A 13067-nucleotide genomic window follows, 5' to 3' on the forward strand; every position below is an offset into this window, starting at 1 on the left:
GAACTGCTGAAGAATAATACTAGTTTGGTGTTATGAGTGCAGAAGTTTACTTTCCGTGCAGACAGAATAAAAATGTGTTCTGTTTCCAATATAAAACCTAATATTTGGCAAATGAGGATTGACTCAGACACAGAGAAAGAGACTGCATGTGTTTGTTAATATGTTAAATTTATTAATATGTTAAAAACATGAAAATTATCCTTTTCCATCATCCTTAATCAGAGCTTCCTAAGTTTAGGACTCACTGGATTTTTTTTTTAATGTTGATAATGATTTCAACAAATTATTTCCTTCATGATCTTGTACATTATACACTTAATTTACATTATTTCGTTATTTTGAGAAAAGGCCTGTAACACACTTCACTAGATTGTAAAAGAGATGTCATCTACAATGAAGATGTCATCATGCAGTGAACAACTCTTCCTAGTGCATCCCAAATTAAACTAAAATATAATTGGGAAGTATTTCTCAAAATAAATAAAACATACATAATACTATTAAACTAAGTCAATATGTGGCTCAGTATTTTGAGAGATCCTTATGTATACATAAGTGACTCGTTTCTGTTTGAATTTCACACTAATGATCTACAACACAAAGATGAACTTCTGCAATAGATCTATAAACTCAAGTGATTTCTACCTTAGTTTTGCCTTTGTTTATGTGGGAAGGCAGTTTTGGGGCGTTTGCTTATGTGAAATTCTTGGTACAGAGTTAATTGAAGATGTCTTAGTTCTCTGAAGAACCTAAATTGATTTAGAGAAGAAAGGAGATTTGTATATCAGTATCACAAGTGTTGTATGGATGTAGAATTTTTGTATTTATATTATCTGTGATCACAATATTGAACTAACCTGAAGGTTCGAAAACTATTTTCATCTTAGCAAAGAGCTCTAACTGTTCTGTAATAAGTTAATTGGAATCTTTTAAGTGCTTCTTTGTAATGTACTGGTTTTAAAAGAAGAGATTTGGTATTTGGAGGGAGAAGGTTGGGAATAATAAATGTTAGTCAATGTAAATGGACTTTCAGCTGTTTAATCCGTGCATGATAACTATCATGAAATAAACTCCTGTTTTATTTTTGTTTTTCAGATGCCTGAACTCTGTATGGCTATAAGTGAGCTGTCCACTCATCATCACAATCTTCTGTGGTTGGTACAGTTTGTCCCTAACTGGACAGTACGTGGAAGGTATTTAAAACTCTGGGGAGGAAGGGGAAAAAAGGTTGTAATAGCATTTACTTCAGAAAAGTGTAAGCTCTTTAGTAGAAGAGAATCTTTCTATTCTTTATACTTGTCTCCCAGCTCTTGGCATTTAGTTGCTTACTAAATGCTTATTGAAAGTTCTTTCCTTTTTTCTATTGCTTCTCATTATCTTTGAGTGACAGATCAGTATTATTTCTCATTTTTTTATTGTGATAACATATAGTACCAGCAAAAACTTGAGTTTGCTGCTTAATCCGTATTTACTGTCTAGATAATGGTTCTGGAAATCATTCTTGACCTTATAAAATATTGATATAAAATGTTTCCCCTCTTACATTAGTAATGTTTATTGCTCTGTAATATAATTCTCTTGAAACTATTTTAAAATTGGAATAAATTAAGGACTAAGAAAAATCATGCTTTAAAAAAATGCTCACCTCCTCTTTAGCTTTCCAAAAATATTGTTAAAAAATAAATGTAATTGCAGTTTTAAATTTAAATTTTAGGCAGGTGAGACAGCATCTCAGCCTAGTGATTATTGCTAAATTTCTGGACAAGAAACCTGAAGATATTCCAAGTACCAGTGATTTGCAGGTATGAATATCTTTTTGACTGAGTGTTGGTTTAAGGATTCACTTTAGGAATTTTAAAAGCCTGGAGCTTCTTGTAATTGCTTTTCACAAGCTACTAAATAATCTTTTTTAAAACTGCTAAAATTTGACTGTTTAATATTGGTTAATAGTATATGCCATGACATAAGAATTTAACTTTACAGTCTTTTAATGATTCTATTTTGTTTTCCTTCTTGGAAAATTAAAAGACATTACAAATGAAGAAAACTCAGTAGAAAAGCACTTAAAATTTGAAATATGTGGTGTTACAGTGGTAGATTTAAGATAATTTGAGTTTGGGATACTTGAATTTATAAATACTTTGTGACACATAAATTACTAAGTTATCTGCATAACTTAAGTTATGAGTGATTGGCAGATAATGGTGTTTGTCCCCATGGAAGAAGAAATAGGAAACAACTAGCTGGGATTCATGTTTTTATTCTTACCCATTTTCCCTTTAAAATATTCAGGTACAGACTTAGAACCACATTAATAATGAATTCTCAAACTTGGTAATTAGTCTTCAAATGAAAGAGTTTAGTGATGACATATTCAACCCTAAGCATTACATCTCCATTTCAATGATTCATTCATTACTGATTCACTGAACATTCATTACTCCCTGAAGAAATAAGATTTTCATGTAAATGTATAAAAACTCAAAATTTTTACATTTTTGGCCAGCTGGCCCATTCAAACATTTATCCTTAAATAATAAAAACCTATTCTAACACAAAGTTAGCTGTAAGATATTAAGATCTTTAATTAAAGGAGAGTAATCAGGGGACTCTGTGTGTATGTGTGTATGTGTATGTGTGTATACACATGAATATGTATTAAAGGTAGGTGTAAGAAGGAAGAGCAATGTAATGCTACCATACTAAAGCTTATTTATTAGTGCCATTCTTATAAATTAACATAAATAATTATTCACAAAGAAGGGAACTTAAAAGAAACTTCCACTACTGATACTACTGATAATTCATCTCCTATGTCTTTCATTTGGTAGATGTCTCTCCTTTGTCAGTACCTAATGCAAATGAAGCCTTCTGATATGTTAAGGAAAATGATAGCAAAGAAAAGAGGTGAAGAAGAGGGTAACATTACCAAAAACTGCTTAAATATAGATCTTGAGCAACAGGTATGTTTTAAGACGGGATTATCTGATAAAATACATGTATTATCTCTTTTTTTTGCAGAAGTAGGTGACTTTGAAAATGGAATGCTATGTATGCTGTCAGACTTGGTTGATGTGTTGTTTAGCTGAACTGGCTTTTCCAAACCCTTTCATTCTTTATTGTAAGGAACAATTTTCTGCGGTTTAGGAAGATTTTCATATCTACATAGAAATGAAATAAAGATGATGTAAAAATAAGGCATTAATAAAATCTTATTTTGAAAGACTTAAGTTATCTGGAAGCACATGAAAACAAGATTGACTTTTCCATGGGCTTTTTGTAATAATAAATGAATTTCAGGAAGCTGGCCAAAAAGCGAGTCCTACTTTTCCATTTATTTCTGCTATGAAATTTTTGAATAAATTGAGTAGCATAAAATAGGTGTCATTATAATTTAAGAGCATAATTCTATATGTTTTTTTCTTTCAGAAGCAATTTTTTTCAATTACATGTGAAGATAGTTTTCAACATTCATTTTTGTAAGATTTTGAGTTCATTATTTCTCCACCCCTTTCTTATCTCCTCCCTTCCCAAGACAGCTAACATGTATAAGTTATACATGTACAATTATTTTAACCATATTCCATATTAATCATATTGTGAAAGAAGAAACAGAACAAAAGAAAAACTATGAAAAATAAAAAAGCAAACAAACAAAAAGGTGAAAATAGTGTGATCCACATTCAGTTTCCCTAGTTGTCTCTTTGGATGTGGGTGGCTGTTATGGGCCAGAACTTGAAACAGGTGCTAAGTAAGTGGAATTGAGGAGACAGTGGTTAAATCTAGTTTAGCACTGATTTAATCCTACAACAAATAATGGTTTCCTAGTGATATAAATAATTGGTGTATACTCAGTGTGGAACATGTAAGGAGGAGCTGTCAGGGCCAGAAAGGACAAGCGCATTAGAAGCTTTCTGAGCTTTCTGATTCATTCCATCGTCCACCTTTGCTGTGGCTGAAGGCTCAAGCACAAATCTTTGAAAGTTGAGGAGATTTCAGAAGCCAGAGAAGGCATTCAGGCAGAACTAAGGAAAATAGAGAAGCGGTAGCAGGCTGTCCTGTGGAAAACACTGAAACCAAGATCTGGAAGGCCTCCAGAAAACTAGCCGATCCCCAAGTAAAGGAGATAAGATTTTGAAGGAGACAATAAAGGATTTGGACTTTAACTCCTGGCTGCACTTATGATTACTGAACTGAAACTAAAGCTACTTCCAGAAGCCCCCAAGAAACCTGCTCCCACAGAAAATTACATTTTAGAGAAGAATATTACAGGTGGCATTTTCTATTCCATGTCTATTCGAATTGTGTTGTATCCCTATATGGCTGAGAAGACCTGAGTCTCTTATAATTGATCATCATATAATTTTGCTGTAATTGTATATATTGTTCTAATTCTACTCACTTCACTGAGCATCAGTTCATGTAAGTCTTTTGAGGCTTTTCTGAAATTAGCATCCTATTCATTATTTCTTATTAAACAATAATATTCCATGATTTTCATATACCACAATTTATTAAGCCATTCCCCAATTGATGGACATCCATTCATTTTCCAGTTGTTTGCCACCATAAAAAGAGATATTACAAGCATTTTTTTACATGTGGATGCTTTTCGCTGCTTTAAGATCTCTTTGGGGGGCAGCTAAGTGATTTAGTGGATAAAGCACCAGCCCTGAAGTCAGGAGGGCAAGTCACTTAACCCCAATTGCCTCAGGGAAAAGGAAAAAAAAAAAAAGATCTTTTTGGGATACAGATCCAGTAGAAACAATGCTGGATCAAAGGGTACGCAATTTTATAGCTCTTTGGGCATAGTTTCAAATTGTTCTCCAGAATGGCTAGATCAGTTCACAGCTTCACTGATAATGCATTAGTGTTCCAGTTTACTCACATTTCTTACAACATTTATCATTATCTTTGTCTTAGTCAATCTAATAAGAGGAGGTGGTACCTCAGAGTTGATTGCATTTCTGTAATCAGTAGTGATTTAGAGCATTTTTTCACATCTATGTGTTTTTTTTTTTTTAAGTATGTTTTTCTCTTAAACCAACTTTTTTTTTTTTACTCCTGACTATAACTCTTGAAATATTTACTTTTCCTTTGTTTTGGCACTCAGATATTGTTTTGCTGTTAAGTAGCTTTGGTGAAAAATTGACCTCATCAGTATAGGTACTCTTGCTTTTTTGCAGATTTCAACCCACCCATGCTTTCCCATTATATGGCTTTTTTTCTTTTCCTTCTATAAATATGTCAAAGTCAATTCGTACAATTTAATGAATAACATTTATTATTGCAGTGCTCTCAAATTGAAGTTCACTTAATTACATGCCATCTTTTTATCATTGTAATTTCTTCTATTTTTATGAATTTTTGCTTCAACAAATTTGTTGTCAGCTGTACATAGCTGATTAGGGGAATGATTCCTACATTAGTCATTTCCTACCTGTCAGAATTTAATAATTTGTTTTTGTTATATTTGGTGCTTTCCATGTCTTAACATTCCTAACACTGTTTTCAAAGAAAGTATTTGTGATATATTAGCATAAGGTTGTGTATTCTACAAGTCTTTTGCTTCTCTTGTATTTTGCTCCCAAACCATATTCTTCAACATTTCCGATCATCCTCCCCTTGGCCCACTTGTTCATTGAAGTCACCAAATATTAACATATATGTTGAGTTGATTTGGAAGATTTAATGGAATTCTTTGTAGAATTGACCCCCTCCTCCATCTACTTTGGATGTTGGCTCTTAAGTTGCAATTAATGTAATTGTGATATTTTTTCATGTTTATCTTGAGCCTTGTAGCAAAGTCCATCTCATGAAATAATGCTTCCTGTTGCCTCTTATTTACTTTTTAAAGGAGAATTTGTGAGCTATATTTCCATTTAGCTGCAATTTCCTTTTGTCTTGTTTCTTTTAAGTTAAGATCATCACAGGATAAATACAATTTAGTTCCTCTGGCTGTGTGTCCATTTTTTGGACAGTAGATAAAAATCACTTTACTAAAGTGATTAAAGATTAAATTAAGAATTAAAGATTAAAATTTATAGATTATATAAAAATAGCATATCCTAGCATCTTCTTGCCCCTTTTCTGCCTTTTGATTACTGTTGTAGCTAGAAGCAGACTGGGACTACCCAAGACTGAGGGGCATTTTGTGTTTGTCTTTAATTCATAGGTTTTTGCCATGCCCATGAAATTCATCATCATGGTGATTTAAATTCTCCATTTTTCTATATGCTATTCTTTGGAAAACAGGCATGGTCTATTGTCAATATTGTGCTTTAATTCATTCCAGCATGGCAAAACCTGCCAGAGATGGTGGTCCATTGACAACTTTTAAGAAGCCAAGTTCTATACTTTTGTGTTATGAAGTCTGGTATTTTTTGTAACAAAATATGAAACCACTATCACCAGCACTAAATCTCTCTATTGTAGCTGTAGTACTGCTTTAAGAAAGGCTCTTGTTGAAGCAAGGGTAATATTTAGAAGAAATAAAATGAGCTTGTAATTAGATGTTAAACTATTTGCTATAATTAAAAGCATAATGGGATTTGGATATAGGAAAGATTGAAGGAAGAGTGCTTAGGTGCTGGAATAACTTAAAGAATGGATGATTGGAATTGTTACTAGAGGAAGAGAGTATTATTAAAGATATGAGGAAGACTCTGTGCCCTTTGATCCAATAGTGCTACTATTCAGTCTGGGTCCCAAAGAAATCATAAAAGAGGAAAAAGAACCCACATATCCATAAATGTTTGTAGCAATTAGTTTATATGGTGGCAAAGTATTGGAAAATGAGTGCATGGCTGAAAAAAATGTCCAAAAAAAACCTGGAAAATTTTACATGAACTGATGGTGAGTGAAGCAAGCAGAACCAGGAAAACATTGTACACAACAACAAAATTGTATGATGACCAACTGTGTAGACTTGATTTTTCTCAGCAATTCAGTAATCTCAGGAAATAAGCAATTTTGGGTGGGAAATGACATCTACATCCAGAAAGTGAATTGTGGAGAATGGATGTGGATTGAAGCATAGGATTTTCATCTTTATTTTTCTTCTGGCTTTTTTTTCTTGTGGTTTTTCCTTTTTGTTCTGCTTTTTTTTTTTTTTTTCTTTCCCAACATAACTCATGAAAATAAGTTTTTTAAAAAATCAATACACATGTATAATAATTTTTTTAAAAAGGATTGTGAGAATGGCAAATGAGCATAGATTGTATGCTAGAATTTGACAAATTTTAAATGGTACAATTAAGGTGGTGAATACAAGTTGAATTGTAGTAGGAAATAGAATTGAGCAGGTTAAGATTATGAAGAAACATCAAAGCTTGGTAGAAATCTAAACTTAGCCATTATAAATTGGGCAAAGGAATGATGATCAAAGTCTTACTGTAAGAAAATCAATTTATCTTGTGCAATTGGTAGCAAGAATATAACATGTGTACCTGAACTGTGGTGGTGGTAGAAATGAAAAGTGAAGGAATGAATCAAATATTCTGAAAAAGATATTAAGATATCTGATAGGTTGAATATATGTAATGGAAAGCAAAGAATTACTTGACAACTCTAAAGTTTCTTGCTTAGGAGATTAGAAATATATAGTCAGTATGACTAAAAAATAAAAGCCAAGAAATGGAACTGATGAGTTTGAAGTTAGCATATTCAGCCTCAGTCACTTAATACTTAACTAAAACTGTGTGATCCTAGGCAAATCACTTAACCCAATTTCCTAGCAGAAACAACAAAAAAAGATGGCTGTCTACTTATATTTTTTAATTTTCTGACAATGTAGATTTGAGTATCCTATGAATTTATTTTTCTTAGATTGTTGTTTATCTAAATTTATCAGAGTCTGAAACTGAACTCATCTTCTATATATAAACCTGGTCTTCCTACAGAATTCTTTATTTCTTTTGATAAGACCACTTTTCTCCACATATACTTGTCAGTTCATCTTCCATGGTGTCTTTCAGATCTGTTTTCCTTCTTTTTGCTCACACTGCCACCTTCCTAGTTCAGATCCTCAACACTTTTTACATAGACTATTCTAATACTTTCTTAATTGACTGTTATGCCCTCTACTCCATCTGTCACACAACTGGCAAAATAACTTTCCTGGTATACAGGCTTGGAGCTCCCTGTTGTGTAGATAGGCCAAGGAATTAGTAATTTATTGTGTCATTTAGTGTCCTCTACAGCAGGTGTCTGTGTGTATTTGTGTTTCTCTCCATTTTATTCCATTATAAAAGTAACATTTTGGTCTGTCAGACTAAATGTGACCTTTTTTCTTCCCCCCCTTCCCCTCGGACTAGAAAGCACTAATTATTTTATGTTTAATCTTTTCTAGGTATATTACTTGACTTATGTGCTTCTGCACTTAGTCAATGAAGTCAGTGCCTATTCTTTCCCTTTTCAACGAAGGGTAAGGGATCTTTATTATTTTTAATGTAGTTTTTATAAGGATAAGTAGATTCATTTTGCATGTAGAAAAATTTACCAAAAGTTAACTTGATTTGACTTGACATTTTTTTATTTTATGCATTTAAAAACATTTTAAGATTGAATACGTGTAACCAATAGCAAATTGCTTGCTGTCTCTTGGAGGGAAAAAATGAAGGAAAGAGAAAAAATTTGAAACTCAAATTTCTTTAAATGTTTGTTTAAAAGTAGTTTTACATGTAATTGGGAGGGGAATAAAATCTCTTTTTTAAAAATAAAAAATAAATAGACAGGGGAAATGTGTAATTTGTTCAGAGTTTAAAAAAAAATACTAAACCGACAATGATCAATTTTTTTATCCCCAAATACATGCAAAAACAGTTTTTTAACATTCACCTTTACTAAACCTCATATTCTAAATTCTTCTCTCTCCTTTTCCCCCTCCTCCTCCCCCCCACCCCCAGATATCAAGAAATCCAAGATAGGTTAAACATGCAGTTCTTCTAAATATTTCCAAATTCATCATGTTGCACAAAAAAAATCAGATGAAAAGAGGAGGAAAAAAAAAACCTAAAAGACAGAAAAAAAAAAAAAAAAAACAACCTGATATGGTTTTAAAAAAAAATTTTTTTTGAGAAGGGATCCAGGAGTTTTACATAACTTCCCAAAGATTCCATGACTTAAAAAAGGTTTAGAGCCCCAGTTTTAGAATTGGGCACAAAACATCAAATGGTGAAGTAATCTTATGAGAAAATCAGTTCTGTAACAGTTAATTTCTTGTGATTAGTAGTATCCTGTTGTTTAGTACATGCTAATATTCCTTAACACTAAAATTTAACTCAGTATTTTCCTGTCAAGGAAATAGTGGTGTTCATAAATTTTGACTTAAGTCTGAGTCTAGTTGAAATATTTTACCCTTTTATAAAGGCTATTGATGTTCACAAAAATAAACAAATGTGTCCATAGTAGCTTGGTAAACTTCAATCTCTTTACTTTTGTGATTTAGGCATGATGAACATTATAATTTAATCATTAGTCTTTAATAAGTTTGTATGCATTATTAAATTCTTTTTTAAAAAAAATTCAACTTAGAAGCTAAAGCTAATTTCCCAAGGAATTCAGTATGATAGGTCTTTTATCAATAAAAGCTTGTTTTGTTTCTGGAGGAAAACAGGTTGTCTATTGAAGCTTGAATATTCCTTAGAGAGTGGGCTAAAACACTTCTCATATTTCTGAGGAATTCAGCACCTACCCTGAGCTCTAGATCTACTTTTCATTAATGCCCCCATGGATAAGAGCTATTTAGAATTACTACTTTTATTTTTGGCTATTTTTCTATTTTAACTAGCAAGAAACCATAATAGCCCTATTGTCTTGGTAGTCACTGCTTTCACTGATAGAACAGAGTTTGGATATGATTGTTTTGGCTGATTAACATTAGAAATTGAAAACTAAGGGATGATAGATTTGGAAATGATTATCAGTTGGTTTGGCTGACTCTGAACTTTGCATTTTTTGATAGTTTATAATGCTTCATAGTTAATTTGTTTTAAATCCCTTTTCTTTGTTTCATGTAGAAATATTTGCTACAACTCTGTGGTTCTCTGGAGAAGCATATAAAGTGTTATATCAAAGAAGATGCAAGGTTTTTTCATAGGACAAAGGTAAATGTGAATGTTCTTTCTTAATAAATGATAAAGGACACTTTACTTTAAAAATATGTGTTTATGTTCATTAAAAACTTAAGGCATATTCTTGAATCTCAAATCCATGTTTAGTGGCAACTTGAACTTAATATTTTGTTGTTTCTTATATTTTGGATAGTCTGAAATAATGTGATAATGTGTATTATATGTATAACTTTCACATCCTAAATTAAAATCTATCCAGGGTAGGAGTGGTCACTTGAATCTAGTACATTTTTATTTTATTAATTGAAATAGCTTAGTAACAGATGTGTATTTTTGTATTAAGTTACAGATTTTCAAATACCTGTTGGAAATAGTTCTTAGTACTAGAATAGAAAGCCCTGGTTTCAGAAATACATTCTTTTGAACACTTACTAGAGTTACTGGTCCGTAGAACCTTGTGATTGTTGTTGACAGACAGATTCAAAGAGGACCACCCAGCGGCTTTTTTGAAGTGGAGGGTCTGAGTCCAAGTTGGTGCCAGAAGCCGCTGTTTTATTTACTCAGAGTGGAGAGTGACAGAAGTGGTCTAGGGAATTGCTTCAGAGGATGGTCTTGTTGAAATGGAAGTTTCATGCTTTCTCTTAAGTAAGTTAAGGGAAAGTAGCAACTTATTTAAGTGAAATTGAATCTACTGAATTCCAGATGCCAAAAAAAGTTCCATTCCTGAACTGAAAGACAACTACAAAAAGTAGTCTTACATTAATCTTGTTTAAGTAGTTAAAACTTTTCCCAGAAGTCAGTTGCTGATTAACAATATTTGTATGAGGATTTAAAAGAATGTATCATTTTCATTCTGGTACAGTGATCTGCACAGAGACTGATCAAACATGTACATTCTCAATATGGAGAGAAAAAAACACAGTATTTAGAGTGCTTTTAGTACTAGAAAGAACCTGAACCTTTTTAAGCTGGAGCTGGGGCAGCTTGGGAGATCATCCAAGGTGGGCCATAAGCAAAGGTATCTATTAAAATGAGTTTTTTGTTTTTGTTTTAAAGGTAGTAGATTTAGTTGCCATCATACATGGAAAATGGCAAGACATGATCCATAATTCTCAGCCTATTCAGGTAACATTTCAACATGTGATTCCTTTTTTCTTAATGCTGAATACTTTGTGTGCTTTGAATATAAATATATATAATATATTGCTTATATTATGCTTTGTTATAGCTTATTACTTAAATGATGATTCACTGTATCAGGGTTTTTTGCTTTTGGGGGGGGGGGGAATAGTGCATAAGGGAATACTTTAAAATTATGTTGCTGAAAGTACATATAATGGGTATTAAAAACCAGGTGCATTTAAATTGCATTTCACTGAAAGGATTTTTTTTTTTTTTTTAAATAAAGATCATACTTAAGCACTTTGTTGTAAGTTCTGTTCAAGGAAGCCTTGCCATAATTGCTTAATGCCTAACTATCTGGTGTGAGATTATCTGGGTTCACCTAGATTATATTGAAATCGTAGGAATGCTAAAGGGAGTCTTCAGAGATAAAGACAAAGGAAAAGTGAGCTCATATTATCTGACGTGTAGATGCTTTTAATATCGCTGCTGTTATTAATTAGGTGACCTAACAAGGCATGCATTTCCTTGTAGACAAAAGCCTTTGTATATTTAACCAGTATTCTCATAAGAAAAGTGGCAAAATGTTTTACTGCTTCTTCACTTTCTAAGTTTTTATCTTTTGACACAGCAATTAGGGTCAAGTGACTTGTGCACCAAGAGATATTTAGTTTGAAGTGTCTAAGGCTAGTTTGAACTCATGTCTTCCTCACTCCAGGACCAGTATTCTATTCACTGTGCAATCTAGCTGCCCCAACTTTTTAACTTCTAATAGTTTTTTTTTTCTTTCTTTTAAGATCAACAGTACATATACTAAATTAGCATTAATACAGATGGGAATTTATTTCCAAAGATTCGTGTTAATCCACTTAGCATTTTGCTTAATGTGCTTACTGTGCTTCTTTGTATATTATGGTGCCAAGTAAAACAAAGTGTTCATAGCATGTACCTCTATTATTAGACTACCACAACTTGAGGATGGACACCAATTACTCTAAAGTTGTAAGGAGGCAGTATAATATCACACTTACTGCATTCATCTTTATCTTCAAAGCACTTAATTTGCTTAATCTGCCAAAGCTTTTCTTCACTCAACTTCCTATTTCTTTTTAGGGAAAACTGCATGACTTCTGGGTACCAGATTCATAATTGAAATAGCTAAAATGTTGACCCAAGAGAAATTGAACAGGACAAGAACCTTTCCTGAAAATGTGGAAAATGTAGATTATAGACTTATAGAAACATTTGCATGGGGAGACAGACAAGTAATGTGCCATTTGTATCTGGACTCTACAAGAGAATGTAAATTATGAGCCTTAAATGGGGATTGTCTGATCCCTTTACAGGAGATACTAAAACTAGGACTTGGTTCCCACAAATCTGATATTATAGTGTGTTATGTATGAATGTACTTTAAAAATTTTTTTCATCAAATCACTGATTTATTATGTGTTGTCAAGTTTCCTAAAGTCCTGAATTGAAGTGCTGAGAAATATGGATAGATTTGCCAAGGTCATGTATGTTGCTGTCCTTTTGTATACCCCTAGATTTAATCATTTATAGGGTGTGTGGGCTTGAGAACAATTCATTCCACTTGAAAATCACAAAATTCTCTTAATGTTTAAAACACTTGTTTGCTAGCCTTTGGTTAACATTTCTATTAATGTTCTGGTGAGCCAAAAGGCCTTTGATAGTAACAAACTATTGACACTCTTAGTTTAACTAAAAGGCTTTTTTTTTTTTTTAAGTCAGTGTCTATTTTTGTGTATTTCTTAAAATTGAATGCCCCCTAAATGTTTGTATTATATTCTAAGTGACTCTAGTGAAACAGAGTAATTCAAACAAAAAAATCTAGGGAGACAATTTTTTTTT

The 13067-nt window shown here is 32.4% G+C and overlaps 1 protein-coding gene across 2 annotated transcripts in view; it reads left to right on the plus strand.

Annotated features, from left to right (window-relative positions):
* Positions 1-12629, plus strand: part of SLF2 (SMC5-SMC6 complex localization factor 2) — a 44712-nt gene extending 32083 nt beyond the window's left edge. For both annotated transcript variants that reach the window (XM_051981232.1, XM_051981233.1), the window contains 7 exons: positions 1096-1193; positions 1715-1802; positions 2832-2963; positions 8351-8425; positions 10020-10106; positions 11130-11198; positions 12309-12629. In XM_051981232.1, coding sequence (XP_051837192.1) covers positions 1096-1193; positions 1715-1802; positions 2832-2963; positions 8351-8425; positions 10020-10106; positions 11130-11198; positions 12309-12344 — 585 coding nt within the window. In that variant the 3' untranslated portion in view covers positions 12345-12629. The remainder of the gene's footprint in view (positions 1-1095; positions 1194-1714; positions 1803-2831; positions 2964-8350; positions 8426-10019; positions 10107-11129; positions 11199-12308) is intronic.
* The last annotated feature ends 438 nt before the right edge of the window (positions 12630-13067 follow it).

Source organism: Antechinus flavipes, chromosome 2, assembly GCF_016432865.1.
Source record: "Antechinus flavipes isolate AdamAnt ecotype Samford, QLD, Australia chromosome 2, AdamAnt_v2, whole genome shotgun sequence".
Taxonomy (NCBI): domain Eukaryota; kingdom Metazoa; phylum Chordata; class Mammalia; order Dasyuromorphia; family Dasyuridae; genus Antechinus; species Antechinus flavipes.